The sequence below is a fragment of the Aythya ferina genome, assembly GCF_964211825.1.
Source record: "Aythya ferina genome assembly, chromosome: 22".
In the NCBI taxonomy this organism is placed as follows: domain Eukaryota; kingdom Metazoa; phylum Chordata; class Aves; order Anseriformes; family Anatidae; genus Aythya; species Aythya ferina.
The window spans coordinates 5795877-5810706 of record NC_140320.1 but is presented as its reverse complement, the minus strand read 5'-3'; the positions used below and the strand labels follow the sequence as shown (position 1 = coordinate 5810706).

Below are 14830 nucleotides of genomic sequence, written 5' to 3'. Positions count from 1 at the left end.
TGATGTGGGGAGCACCAGCTCACCCGTGTGCGGATGCAGGCGTGGAAGGTTTGAGAGCCTTTGGCCACTGGTGATGTTTTTGGGCTCTGCTTCGCTCTGTTAATTCCCAGGAAGCAGCTCCCGGAGCTGTCCCCATGGCCTTTGGGGACACTTTGGGTTTTGCCACCGTCCAGGGACGTGCCCCAGCTGGCTTCCCTGTAGGTATCTCGTGTGCTCGAGATCCTTTTGGAGCCTGGCACTGGCCTAAATCGGGCACTGCAACCAGGCACAGCTCTGCGTGGGGACCCCAGTGCGCGCAGCGTGTGCAGGCATCTGCTGCTGGGGTAGCCCCAGTGCCTGGCAGGGACCTCCCGGGGGCAGAGCTGTGGGGCAGGCAGCAGGATCTGCCCCTGTCCCATCTTTTGGGGTGTCCCTGGATGCTGCAGCACCTCACGGGAGTAAACTGCTGAGCACACCGGGGGCTCCTCGGGTTGGGAACAGGTTTTAAATGGGAACAGGGAGCGCAGGGAGATTTCTTCATTTGTACGCTGATTTTTCGTATTTCAAATGCATAAATCCCAGCAAAGCTTGGCTCTGGCTCCCGTGTGCTCGGTGAGAGGTCTGCACAAGAGCAAGAGCAAGCAGCTGCTTGGCTGCTGTGAGCCACACGGGTGTCTGGGGAGAGCTGCGCTGGTCTGAACTAGTTCGCTGCTTCCTTGGGCAGAGAGCAGCGCTGGGTTGCAATCCATACTTCCAGGGCAGCAAAGGCAAGGCCAGGCAAGGGAGAAATCGATTTACGGGTTTTATTGTAGCAGAAAAGGGTTGTGATGGGCGCAGAAATGGAAAAGGCAAAATAAATCCTTCTGCAACAGGCTGGGCGCCGCTATGTTGTGTTCCGCTGACACGAAGGGAACTTGAGGAGTCTTTGGGAGCGCGGTGGGGAAAAGTACTCGTGGGTGAGCTCCTGGGAAAGCCTCTGTGCATGTCACGTGGGGGACAGAAATGAGGGAGACGATGGCAATTTCTGGGGCAGGAACTGAGCGGAGGACGATGGGTGCTGCACTTGTGCTGGGGGCTAAGCAGAGGAGCTCTGATGTTGGTGCTCCAAGGGTTTGGTCCCTGCTCCGCAGCAGATGACCGGCAGCCACCCGATGTGCGTCGGTGGGACTGGGGACAAAGCTTAATTTGGAAACAGTAAATGTCTGGGGGAGAAGAGGAGGAATGGTTTGGAAGAAGAGAAACTAATTTGGAGTGATCCACATCAGGATGCTGAGGTGGAGACCTTTATTTTCCACCGGCTGTGGAGCCCGTGGAGCACGCCAGCTGGTAGAGGAGCGATTTTGGAAGTGGTCGTGGGTAACTGTTTGACCAGGACTGCTGCAAACCCAAAGCTCGTCAGTTCAACGCTGAAAATGCATTTGCAGCCTGATCACTGGAGACAGCTTTTAGAAACCTGCTTTGATCCTGGCTGCTCAGCTCTTGGCTTCTGGTTTTGCTGGAGAGAAGGAAACGACTCACCAGTTCCACGTCCTGGTCGGCGTTGTTGCCTGGTTGGGGATTGCAAACCCGTGGGGATCCTGAAATCCCCTGGCTCTTTCTGGGTGAAAAAGGGGGAAAAAAATCCTACTGTCCTGCAGCTCCTCGAAGCCCAGAGGCTGCCTTGGAGCTGTCGGTGGCGCTTCTCCACGCAGTGTCATCTTAGCGTGGGGGGGAAGCATCCCCGAGGGACTCCTTAACTTCCACACCTGCTTTAGTTCTGCTCCCCAGGCGGCTGACCAGAGTTTGGCACAGCCTGTTTCTAACCTAATCACCAGGAAAAATGCTTGTAACAAGGTCTGACCTGTGGGCAAACTTTTAAACAAGCACAAACTCGTGCATCAAATCGATACCTGGATCAATTTTTTTTCCCCCTCTGTCAGAAATGGAGTGTAGCTGAGTTGACTCAGCCTGCTGAGGTGGTTTACCAGCAAAACTCCACGCCGAAGCCTGAAACGAAGAGCTGGAGTTCAAAGATGTTCCCGTGTACGTTGGCATCGGAGTTTGAGGTGCACCTCCACTTCAGGCTTCTTGGAAAGTCCAGCTTGTAGTTCTCAGAGCGAGGTGGGTGCCTTGAGTACATCAGGGAGCGAAGAAGACTTTTATCCTGAAGACACAGACAGAGGCTCATTTGTACAGCGTGCATGAGCATGCAGTGAATGTGCTCACACACATTAGGCAGTGGGAGTTGGATCCCTGAGGTTTTCGGGAGCTGGATGCTTGAAATGCATTTCTGCCCCTCGACAAGATCCTATATTCTGTAGGGATGCGTGCACCAGCCGGGTGCCAGCTGGCTCCCTGCCACTGTACCCCAGGAAAAGCGGGGTGATGCTCGGATGGTGTGGTACCTGCTGCAGCCCCGTGCAGGTTTCTGTCCGAGCAGAAGTGTTCCTGAAATGTTCCTCACCAGTGGGATGTGACTGAGGGCTGGGCACGGCTCTGGCCGTGCTGTGCCAGGGTGGGCATCTCCGCAGCATCGCTGTGGGGTTGGGGACTGGCACAGGGGAGCCTCTCCGGCTGGGGTCTGTGGTTTCCCGTGGTCTGGAAAGGGAGAAATGGCTCCTGTGGAAGGAGGTGGAGACGCAGACCTGGCTGCTGTCTGATCCTTGGGCTGGCATCGTCGCGTGGAAATCGGTCACCGTTTGTCCCCTCCCTGCGGCTGTGCGTGCACAGAGCCCCGATGTGGTGTCAGCAGGGCCGAGCTCTGTGATGCTCCTCACCAAGATCTGGGTGTCTGCGGTGCTCGGGCACGGAGCAGGAGGACAGCACCGAGTCCTGAGCCTACGAGGAGGATGCTGGAGAGGATGGTGAGCTCCTGGTCAGCGTGGCAGGGTGTGGGAGGTGACAGCTTGCTTCCCACTTGTTGCCTGCGAGGAGGATTGTCCTCTCTCCTGGATTTGCCCCCTAACAGGCTTGGCAGATGGAAGGATGAATCTAGCAGCGCCTTTGATATTTGGAAAGCTGTGAGGACTCTGAGCACGAGGGAGATTTAGAGCCCAACGTGCTGCAGAAGCAAGCTGTTGTGTCTGCGGTAGGAACCTTGCCCCAGCTCTCCGTGGAGCGCTTGAGGAAATCCTACAAGCCCTGGCTGGATAGGGGCAGGGCGGCGTGTCTCTGGCCTCATGCAGATCAGGCTTTACTTGCTTTTGCATCCAGGCTCCGGTGCCCGGAGGTGGGGTTGCCGAATTTGCTGAGCCAAGCGCTGAACAAGTGAACCCGTGGCCTCCCTGCCCTGCCACGCCGCCGCCTGCGCTCGGCGTCTGGATCACGGCGTCGGGCATGGAGAAACCTCGCAGGTCGAGGTGTTTAAAGCTGGTGCTCACGGCGCTGGGCATCTTCAGCAGGAGAGGAGCTGGTCGGATCCACGGTGCAGCCAGAATCGTGCCGATGCCACCGTCGGGGAGCCCCCGCGTTGCTCCCACACCCACGCCGCGGCGCAGCGCAGCGCACGCACACGCGGCCGCGGGCTCACGCCAGCGTGAACATGCTGCTGCAGCTTCCCGTGGCCCTGCGGTTGAGCAGGCACACCCACCCGAGCAGGGATGCAAATATCTGCGTGCCGCTACGGGTCTGCACGGCACCACGGCCACGGACATGTTGGCGTTTGCACGGTTTTTGGGGTTGCGCTGGCACAGGCGCCCTGCTGCATGCTCCTGCGCTCGCAGACGCGGGCGACAGCGAAGCCGCGGCACCGGGCTATTTTTGGGAGCACTCCGAAGAATTTTGAGCGTGTTTCAGATGTTAGAGTCTTAGATGGGGGAAAGCTAGAACAGATGGCTAGAGGGTTCAGAGCAGCAGCCCTGCTGAGAACAGATATTTATAGGCAGATTTAACCCTTGTGTGGTCTGTCGGAGCCACGCTTTAAAGGAACAGCAGCTGAAGGGAACGTCGTGGAGCCAGGCGGTGACCTCCGAGGGTGTGCTGTGCTATCTGGTTTCTGCGAGCTGATTATCGGGGTAGTCTGGAAATCCCGTGCGTGCTGTTCCTCAAGCATCAGGGCCGTTTTCCCCAGACCATTAGGACCTGGTTTCTGGAAGTCTTGGTGAAGCCAAGCTGCCTGAGCCGGGGTAACAGGTACGGGGGCTGTCCCGTGTTTGCGTGAGCAGCAAAGCAAAGCAAGGACAAAGATTGTTTTGTCCTTCCTGCCCTTTTTTTTTTTTTTCACTCCCCCCTCTTAGTTTTGAAGAGGTTGCCCAGATTCTTCCTTTTCCTAGTGGGAAGGGGAGAGCGTGGTTTTCCTTTCAGGCATGCTGTCTCATAAGAGTCATCAGCTGTTTTTACCTGCCTTTGTCTGGCTCAAAAATTCAGAGAAGAGCAAAATCTGTCGGTGGCTTGTGTTGAACGGTGCTGGCTGCAGAGACTGCAAAGGGAGCAGGGCGTATTTACAGTGACAGATCTATTTGTAGCCCTTTCTCTGAGGGCAGCCAGCCTCTTATTTAGGACCTGAAGTAGCGTTGCGTTGAACGTGGATAGCGAGCCTCCGGGTGGGCTTGGCCGAGCTGAGTAACAGCAGCAGGAGAGAGGGATCTGGAGGCTGGGAAGAAAGCGATGCCCTCGGGTGGGAAATGGAAAGAAATGGCAGGATATTAGCTGGGTGCTGCAGCGGGGGCTCTGGCTCAGAAAAAGTGACCGGGGGGCACAGCCCCGTGGAGCTGAGCCTGGCTCCAGGAGAATTGGGGAGCGGTGCTGGGAGCTGGAGGGGGGCACAGGGGGGTGGGTGAAAGAGTCAGGGGCTGCTGGCAGAGCGAACGGTGCTCAGAGGGTTGTGCCAGGCTGCATTTGTGCTCCTGACACGGGGGAGACAGGACAAGGAGCTACAGCACTGGGTAGAAGAGGTACATCTGCCCCACGGGGCACAACGTGCAGTGTGCTCCAGGGGTGCTGTGCTCGGTCCCGCGTGCATTTTGAATCCCTGCTGACTTTCTTCATCGAGATTTCCACTCATCCAGGTGGGATTTTGGAAACGGTGGCAAAAGCGTTGTCTGCGTGGCACCAGCATGCCAGATACTCAGCTCTGCTCCAAAGATGCCTGGAGACCCTGCTGGGAGCGGGGCAGCGCGGGTCTTGCTTTGGCGCAGGAGTTCCCGGCAGTGCTCTGGATCAGCTCCACGTCTGGGGCAGCGAGGTTGGAGCACATTTGCGGCTTGAGATGAAGAGTTCCCAAGCTTCCCAGAGCTCCTGATGGGCCATACGATCCTGTTCTCCTGGCATCTTCCACGGAGGGATCGGCAGCCTCCTCTGCTACCTGGAGGAGGAGGAAGAGAAGGAGGAGGAGGAGGAGGCGGCGCAGCAAACAGGCTGGTAACTGCCAGGCCCGGGGAGCTGCCCACACTTGCCCGGCCCTCCACAATGGCCCCATTGTTTGAGAGCGGGCAAGCAGGAGGCTTCCTGCAGCTCCCTGGGCAGCCTTAATTAACCCTCAGCCCGCCAGCAGCGTGCGTGGAGCAGGAGGTGCAGAAGCAGCTCGAGAGGCTCCCGTCGCCCGTGGCACGCGGGGGGGAAGAGGGTCCCTGTGCACCAGCAGCCTCCGAAGCCACTGGTGGCTGCTGAGCCTCGATTTCCTCCGGCAAGCTGCAGGGAGGCTCTCTGTGTTCTTCTGTGCCTCTTGTTGCTGTGACCTTGGTTTGGGAGCAGCTCGTGCCCGGCGCTGGCTGCGTGGCTCCGCTCCTGCCACGCGTGCTGGGGCAGGAAGCGCCTTCAGGAACGGGACGCTCGGGGTGCTGGGGCGCTAATTCCAGTGGCTGAGATAGTGGCGTGGAAGCTGTTTCAAGTGATTCCAGCCCGATCAAAGTGCCTTCTTCCTTCCTGTCCTGTAATGTGATCGTGGGCCAAAAAGCTGCTCTTGGTCTGCTGTGGCTTTTAATTCCTGTTGTTGTAAACGCACAGCCTTGGAAGGAGCAGGCATGCCTTCCCCGTGCGCTCATGCTGCTGGGATGCAGGCTCGGCTCCAGGGGCCACAGATGGAGCCAGGGAACAGTGTCTGTGGTCAGGAGAGCACAACGAGTACCCTCGGAGCTGGCCGGGGGAGCTGGATACCTCTGTGCTGCTTCCTGCCGGCTGCCTTTGCGCTGCCCATCCTTTGGTACAAGCCACGGGAGCTGCTCTGCAGCACAGGCCTCGAGCTTGCCACAGCCCTATAAGGTCACCTTTGCATTTTAGGGTTAGCCCAGGGTTCTTCCTCGCTGGTGTCAGTCCATTGGGGTTCTTCACCTCGCTGGGTACCACGGTGGGCTGGAGCCGCTGCGTCCATCGCTGCTGCCCGTGATGCCGGCAGCTTTCTGCCACGTTTGCTTCCCTGTAAGCTGACTCCCGGGGCTGTAAGGCTATAGGGCACCCCCGCTTTGTCGCAGATTTCCTCTCCCGAATCTGTGGGATGAGGGAGAGGAAGAGGCATTTGGCTGGTATGCCAAGACTGTGGATGGGAAGCTTTCTGGCTGTTGGTCTTCAGACGTGTCGATCGCAGCCCGTCTTGTGCTACCTCGGAGACCGTGAATTGGGCTGGTAATCTAGACAGCCGAGGGCTTCGAAACCCAATAGATACAGCACACATCACCAATTAGTTCTACTGGAAACCCAGCAGCTAATTTGCTTACGTGATGACCTGAACACCTACCCCGGTTCCAAGAGGGCTGTTTTTTACAGTTCTCTCACTGGATCTCCTCTGCTCTTTTTCTCTGCCCCACTCTTTGCCAGCGCCACGACTTTTCCAGTTGGTGCCATCTGGTTTTTAAGTGGCGGCAGAGCTGGAGTTGTGTTGTCCTGGTTGAGGGCTGAGCTGGGAGCGCTTGATGGACCGCCGTGAGTGCACCAAGTGCAAATGAAATCACTGCAGAGCTTTTATCTGGCAGCATCAGGGCACCTGGCTGCAGAGCGCAGGGCTCTGGCCACAAAGAGCCCTGCAAACCCTGGGCCTCCTGCGAGCCTCAGACACGAGGGCTGGAGGAGTTTCAGAAGCCTTTGCCAACTCTGTGCATCATAAATCAACGAGGCATCTCTCTCCTGGTGGAGGAGAGGGGCTCTCCGGGGGCAGTCCCGAGGAAAGGTTGCTGTTTGGGTCCCTCCTTGTGGCGTCGGCGTTCAGCTGCTGGTAGGTGTTCATCCTGCAGCCCTTCCAGAGGACTGCACTTGGCGAATTCTGCCCGTTTCTGCCCGTTTTTGGTGGCCTGGTTGGCGGCGTGGGTCAAGGTTAGATAATGATGTCTTTGGACGAGCTTGGCAAGCTGTGGGAGGGTTTGCACAAGGGCAAAGTAACCCCGGGGACCGCGGGCTGGTCCCGTGGGCCAGGCCGTGCCCTTTTTGCACCCACTTTTGAGTGGGAGAAGCTGGGAAATTTCAGCTTGAGCTGCGGAGGAGGTGGCTGGGGCGTGAAGAGGAGCAGCTGCCCTTTTGGGGGTGCTCAGGGGGGATCCCCCTGTCCCCTGCAGCCCGGCTGCGATGGGGGAAGTCTCGTGGGGAGGGTTTGGGTTCGCAGGCGGCTGCCCCCGTGCGCCCCACCACCGGCGCTGGGGAGGGCGAAGGGTTCCCCAGCGTGGAATTTCCTGCAGGGCCGATGCACGGCTGCCTCCCCTTTGACCTTAAACCCCAACGTGCCTGAGTCACGCCGGCATGCAAATCACAGCAAACCGGGGGTGGGGGCTGAGGGAGCTGCTGGGAAAAGGAAGTGACCTCAGCCAGGGTTTAAATATAGAGCCAAGGCTCCGCTGTGCGCCGGGGCTGTTATTTATAATCCTGGAGGAGCGGCTGCTGACTTTGTGCATCCCTTCTGCAGCCCAGCCTCCCAGGAGGCAGTGAGGATAGATAACAGTTTCTGTGCAAGGTGCTGGGGGCAGCCAGCCTTGTTTTTGCCACCTCTTCCCTGCCTCTCCGTGTCCCTTTCCCCCTCCCCAGGTGAGGTGATGCCCGTGTGCCGGTTTGGACGCGTGCACGCAGGGGCGCGCAGATGCAGCCTGGTGATTTGGACCATTTTGCTCCAGCACCTGCTGGTAAGCATTTGCTTTTGTCACCTCGTGGTGTGCCCTTTTTTGTCACCACAGGTGTGCCCTTTTGTTCGCCACACTTAGAGCCAGGCCAGGTCAGAGGCAGGAGGAGCCCCTCTTCCCCAAACCGGGTCTGGCCAAGAGCTCCAGGACACCAACTGATCGAAATCCTGCACGCAATTAGGTCAAAGTGAGGTTGTCCACACCTTCCTGCACGTGACTTAAAACGCCTTGTTTCCTCTTCACAGAGCCTCCTCGAAGGGAAACCTGCTCGTTGCATGCTGTTTGCAGCCGGGATCCTACTGCACAGCGCAGCTGGGGCACCAGGCAGCGAGAGGTGGCTGAGGTGGCCCTGCCTGGAGCATTTCGTGCCAGGACTTGCAGTTTGCAAAGCTCTTGGTCAGGCTGGGAAGTGCCTGGGGTCCACATTTAGGCCTAAAAGGGCAGAGAGCTGCTGTTCTGGGGAAGCTTTTCTGCACGGTGTGGTGGGATCCCTCACGCTCACCTGGCAGCGTGCCGCAGGCGCCTCCACGTCGCCTTGATAGGAGCAAGCATCTGTGGAGCTTCTGCCGGGGTATCTTCAGGACAGCATCTGCAGGCTGGGTTAGGGGCTGGGATGCAGAGTGAGGTCTTGTTCTACAAATGGGATCCCTGTGTACGGCACAGGTGCCCCAGCACGGGGAGATATAGGGTAAGTTTGGCAGTGCTCAGCCCCAGGGGGGGGGGCCATGAGGCTGGGGATGCCCTAGGCGAGGGTGACATCTAGTGGCTCCATCCCATAGCCTGCACGCCAGGCAGCAGGATGGAGAGCTTGCCCTGCTCCTAAGGAAATCTTTTGGCACTTCTGGACGCCCTGAGTGACCCTGGAAGGGCTGCGGGCTCCTTCCTGCTGTGCGCTGCAGCCTCCGCAGCACCTGGCTGTGGGATCGCAGAGTCACGGACCCGTGGGGTTGGAAGGGATTTCCAGAGATCGCCGGCTCTGACCCCGTTGCTAAAAGCAGGATCCCTGCAGCAGGTTTTGCGAGGAAGCATCCTGGTGGGTCTTGAATATCTGCAGAGAAGGTGACGGGGAGAAACGAAGCACGGGCAGACCTCTGGGACAGCCAGGAATCTTTTTGGGGAAGGGACCAAGCGTCGTGTCCTTGCTGGAACACGGCTGAGCTTGGCCACCCGGGGATTTACATCCCAGGACTGCTGCGGAGATGACTTGAGGAGAGTCCTGCGGGGCAGGGTGCCAGGTGCTCTGTGCGTCTTCGCCCTGCTTTTGGCAGCAGAAGCCGAGTACGCTTGGAGGGATGCGAAGCTGCGTTTCTAAGAGCTCAGAATGGCACGGGTGCCAGCTCTGGGAGCGTGTATTATTCTAGAGAAAATGGTTCAAAGTGGGGCAAACCGTGAAACACGCTGCTCGGGAGAGGCGGTGGAGCAGTGTGAGGCGCAGCTGACGAGGTAGACCTCTTAGCATTAATCACCCCGTTATGGTAACCCCAGTACACAAACAGTGGGAATTGATGGAAGTCCTTTAATCCCCTGTATTGACTGCGCAGGGGGAGGTCTGTGCTGTGCCGTGGTGCCTTCAGCCTGCGGGTTTTATCCGCCGGGGTGGGATTAATTTGAAGGCTGCACCCTCGCGTGTGGGTGAGGTGCTCGCTGTGCATCCTGGCTTTGCTGCAGTCCAGGGTGGTGTTTTGAGCTGGGGTGGGAAGTAGACAGGATTCCTGCTTTAGGATGCTTCCTCCGAGCCTTATTTCCCACATGGGCTATGGGGGGGTGTCTGTCTGTAGGTGGAAGAGGTGAGTCTGAGATTTTGTCCTGCTGAAGACCTTTGAGACTGAGTTTGTGGTGGGGTCCATGGGACGTTTTGGGTGAGGGTGATCCCAAGATTGCTGTTCCTAGGGTAAAGTGTGCAGGTTGTCTTCATAGTTGGCGTGGTTGGAGGCTGTTTGCAACGTCAGCCTGTTCTCTAACCTCCCGTGCTGGCCAGAGGAGAGGGCACGAGTGACATTTTGTTGGTTGCATCATTTTTGTCGCATCCCATCCCATCTCCTGTGCTGGGTGTCCGTGAGCTGGGGGTGCATCCCGGCACAGCTCGGGGGGCCTGGTCTGAGGGGCAGCGGTGCCGGTGGGCACGGCAGTGAGGAACCTGCGGGGATGGAGGCTGGGAGGCAGCCACGGTCTCCGCATTCCTGCGGCGATGTTGGGTTGGGAATCTGTTATCGGCCTTTGGAGGGAGCAGGAGCGTGATTCACCAGAAAGTCCTCTGGGAATGCACTGGGGTTTCAGGTTTCTTGACCGATCAGCTAGCGATTCCAGGACCAGGAATATGTCAGACCAGCCTCTCCTCGCCCCGAGTTTCCTCCTCCCCCCTCTGCTGCTGTTCAGGCCGTGCTGGGGGAGCCGTACTGAAAGCAGTTTTTGTTGTTTTGCTTTGAGGTTTCTTTCCTGCGAAGGTCTAAGCCTTTGGTTTCAAGCCGTGGCTTTTCAGATGTGCAAGGCACAAATATTCCCTCTGCACTTCATTCAGCAGAGAGCTTTGTCAACCTCCTTCCCCATATCAGGTAGGCGAGATTGTCGCCCCATTTAATGGTGGGGGAATCAAGGCAGCTAGAAGCAACCCATCTTGCTCCAGGTCACCCGTGGGATCGGTGGCAGCCAGGGGCAGAACCCAGGAGCCTTGGATCCTTGCTTCAGCCACTGGGAATTAAATTTTCTATTGTCTTTAAAACTGCTGGGCTGGAGTGGGTGTGTTGCTAAATCGCAGAGGGAGCCAGATTTCTCTGCAATCTCCTTTTTGGCGTGTTCTTTTCAAGATGTTTTGGAGCGTTTGTCTCCCCGTGTCAGTGTCTCTACTTTCTAATTAATTCTCTTCTGTGGCCCAGATGTGTGCCTGCCTGCTGGAAGCTGCCTGGAAGGGGTGTGCACGAGGAGCTCGCGGCACTCAAGGTGTCTGTCAGCACACAGCAACCACACAGACGGGAGGCTGGGGTGGATTCCTGCTACGCATCCGCAACAGGAGCCAATTGTTGCTCCTCCTGAAAGCACGGCGGAATCTGCAGGCAGCTGTTTCTGGCCTTTCTGCCCTTAAAATTTGCAAAGGGAGTGTTATCGGGCTCAGTTATGACTGGAAAATGGGAGAATTTCCCTGGGGAAGCGCTGCTGCTTGGGCCAGGATCCCCAGGCAGCTGTGGCTGGCTTTGTGTGCTCAGCACTCGAGGTGAGGTACAGCGCCCCGAGGCACCTGCCCGCTCCCAGAACGAAGGAAGAAGGGACTCGAAAAAGATGCCCCGAAAATGTAAAGTTCTGGAAAGTTCGGGCAGCATCCGAAGGTTTCGTTAGGGGGGCTGCGAGGTCCTTCGGGGCTGCTGGCCGTGCTCCCTGCCACAGGTTGGGAAGCCCTGCCTGAGTGTGTTGGCTGACAGCTCGTAAACATTGCCTGGTTTCTCACTGAAGACGTGACCAGAAGAAAAACTCTGGCTGGGCTTGGAAAGAGCAGGGGAACCCTTTGCCTTGGAGAGATGCTTCTTTTCGAGGTGTCTCATGCCCAAAGGTGCTCTCCGGCAGCAAAAGCCGCGCAGACGCAGCCCAAAAGCCCAATAAAGTAGCAGATCAGGTGGAGCAGTGCAGCCTCAACCCTCGGCAGCTCCTCTTACACAGCCAGGAGGTGTTCCCCTTGTAGAATGCAGCCTGTGCGGTGTCCCATTTGGAAGCAAGCTGCAGTTCCTGCTTGCACGAAGGATGGTTTTGGGAGACGTCTGGTTGGGCTTCATCCAGGCTGCACCTAGAGGTGTCCATCCACTTGTTAGCCCACGGATGAGGCGCCTCTGATGGTGAGCTGCAGCAGGGAGCTGTGTAGGGGGGCAGTGGGCTCCTCTGTGGGGAAGGGGCTGCGTTTATTTGGTGGCTCTTTGTTAGAAGGGACTTCCTCATCGCTCAGTGCTGCTGAAAGGCTCCACCGAGGCTGCCCTGGCTGCGGGTGCCACGCACGGGCATCTCCTGCTTCCAGCTCGTTCCTTGGTGAATGGATTTGTCCTGAGAACTCGAGGGATACTGGTTGCATCTCAAGCATCAGTCTCTAGAGCCTGCAGGCACGGTCTTAGCAGGGACCTGACTTTCCTCCTCCTTCCTCGGGGTGCTCACACGCCCGTCCTTTGCTGCGCTACAGCCGAGGCTGTGCTGCAGCGCTGCTGAGCACGTGTTCGGTGAGGCACTTTGGGATCTGCTTTGAATAAAATACTTCCTTCACGCAGATGTGCCCCAGTCGGGCTCACCTCTCCAGCCCGGAGCTGCTGTGGATGGCGCTGGTGGCTCCTCCTTGGCTGATGCAGCACCCGCTGGTGCTAATTGCTTGGTGACCCTCGGGGCTGCGGCCAAAATCTCCCGGTGCGGAGCCGGTGCCGCGGCACGCGGGGACTTGAGGCCACCAGCGGCGGAGCTGCTGAAGGGTTTGCTGTCTGAGATGCTGTCTGGCAGCAGCCCCTTCCAGCGGGGAGAAGCTCCCCGAGGCTGGCGAGCCCGTGATGGCAGGCGGCACGCGTGCTGCAGGCTGTGCCATATGGACCTTCTCCTCCTCCTCCCCGCTCCGCTCCCCTCCCCCTGCGGGCGGTTTGACGGAGCAACCGGGCAGGCGCTGGGACAGCGACTCGGCCATAAATCTCTCCTGGTGTGGAATGAGGGGTATAAATATCCAGAGAGTGATGTGATCTTTCCAGCTGCTATTAATAGGTCCCCGGAGAACCAGAGCGCGCTAGCAAGACTGGCTGACGCTTAAAGGGCTAGCAACTCCCCGATGTGCTGTGAAAATTAATCAGCGCTGTGGCTCACCATCTTCCTGCAGGCGAGAGCGGAGCCCTTGGAGAGGTGTGTGGAGGAGGAGGGAGCAGCTTTGGGCCGAGCTGGGCACAAATGATGCGGCTCAGCAGCTCGCAGCGCCTGGGCTGCTGTAGGATTCTCCGCTGGGCACCGCTGTGCCAGCCGGCTGCTGGCTGCCCCGTGCCCTGCAGGGAGCACGAGGGGAGAAAAAGGTTTTGCAGGCAGGGAACTCGTTGGGAAATTGGTGGCTAGGTGCAGCACATCTCCCTCTTTCAGAGGTTACAAGTCTGCAAAAGGGGCTTTGGTCTTCATCCATGTGCTGGTCTGGGGATGGTGTTGTGCCCCAGCGTGGCTCTTGGCAGTGCTGTGTCTTCAAACCTGCTTTCAGCACGCTGGAGGTGGTGCACGCGGTGCCGCCGGGCTCTTTTCTGTGCTATTTAGGGATGTGGGGTTTCATCTGGAGCTTCCTGTCCTTGGGTGGCAGAAAAAAAATCCCTGCTCAGCATCTGGGCTGCTCAGGCCAGCTGGGAAGAGCAGAGCGTGGCCCCAGCCAGCCCTGGGTGCTGGGAAATTCATCTGCCCGTGCGAGGGAAAGGTTCTGGCCGGCGTGGAGGGGGTGTCACGCAAGCAACATAACCAAAGGAAGCAATCAGAGTAATCCCTCGGCCTCCACAAGCGCATGGCGAGGTTGGATGGGGCTTTGGGCAACCTGATCCAGCGGGAGGTGGCCCTGCCCGTGGCACAGGGTTGGGATGAGATGATTTTTTAAGGTCCCTTCCCACTCAAAGTGTGCTGTGGTGCTGTGAGACGCAGGGCTCGCTCTCCTTGAAGCAGAGGAGGCCATGGCAGGTCCTGGGGGGCCGGGGGAAGGAGGGATTTCAGCTCCAGGGTCCTGCGAGAAGGGCTGGCTGTTGCTGCAGCATTTCTCAGCTGCCTGCACATCCCTCACCCCAGAAGCCTGCGCGCTCTGCCCTGACCTCCTCTTCCCCGAAACGTTCTGCCTCGGCCTGCGGGGCTTTCCAGACAGACGGGCTGGGTCTGGAGCAGCAGAGCTTCGCCGGCAGGCCCTGGGCGTGTTGCATCGCCCCTCTGGGCTGGAAGCTGCTGCTGAGGTGGGAGCTTCCCCGCAGGGGCTCGGGGCAGGAGCCAGCACCGTCCCTGCAGTCCCTGAGACACGGGGATGCGGCTTTGCTGCCTGCTGCCACCTGCCCTGCTCTCCTCTTGCCTGTATTGCGTTGCCTTTTCTACCTTCTCTGTTTGGTCTCCTGCTCAGGAGAGCTCCTCTGCTGCCTCAAGCCTTTTCAGCCCTCCTCTGTCCCTTCCCAGCCCTCTCTCTCCCCGCGGGTTTGTGCCAAGAGCACTTTCTGTTCCCACAGCTGTCTGAGTTAGCAGCAGCAGCGCCTGGGCTGCCCAGACATCACAAGGGGCCCTCAAACCACGAGGCTGCAGAGGTGTTTGACCTCTGGCGACGCTGCCAGAGCAGCTCTCAGCATCCTTCCATGCACCAAAGGGCAGGGCTGGCAGGCAGCAATGCCCCATTCTCATCCTGACCCCATAAGTGAGCTGCCCGTGGGCTCTGTGCTGACCCTCTGCCCTTTTCTCTTGCAGGTTTCTGACCGAAGGGCCTGGGAGCTCCCTGCAGTGGTGCCGTGGGCCGCTCCAGCCAAACCAATGCACCCTGACAACAAACTGCCCAGCCATGGCAAGGCAGGCAGCGGCGGTGCCCCAGCCCAGCACCACAACGTGAGCCAAGCACCCTCCTGCAACCTGGGCTCCAAGGGTGTGGGGGCGGGCAGCCATGGCAGCAAGGCCACTCAGATCTCCCCCGGCAACTCTGGACTGAAAAACAGCCAGAACGCTGTCCCAAACTTCAGCTCCTTGAAGGGCAAGGTGAAACGGGAACGAAGCATCTCAGTGGACTCCGGAGAGCAACGAGAAGCCAGCACCCCGTCGCTGGACACGGAACCGAAAGGTAGCGTGCTCCTAAAGCTCGGCTCAGCCAGCCCTTCTCTCGGTTGCTCCGAGCATCTTGG

General features: G+C 58.6%; 1 protein-coding gene across 2 annotated transcripts in view; it reads left to right on the top strand.

The window, feature by feature from the left end:
• The window catches only part of BCL9L (BCL9 like), a 42708-nt gene that overhangs the window by 16701 nt on the left and 11177 nt on the right, over positions 1 to 14830 (top strand). The window contains exons 1-2 of one of the 2 annotated variants that reach the window (XM_084495787.1): positions 12825 to 12845; positions 14406 to 14769. In XM_084495787.1, coding sequence (XP_084351913.1) covers positions 14469 to 14769 — 301 coding nt within the window. In that variant the 5' untranslated portion in view covers positions 12825 to 12845; positions 14406 to 14468. Of the gene's footprint in view, positions 1 to 12824; positions 12846 to 14405; positions 14770 to 14830 lie in introns of those variants that run through there. The other variant, XM_084495788.1, reaches the window with a different exon arrangement.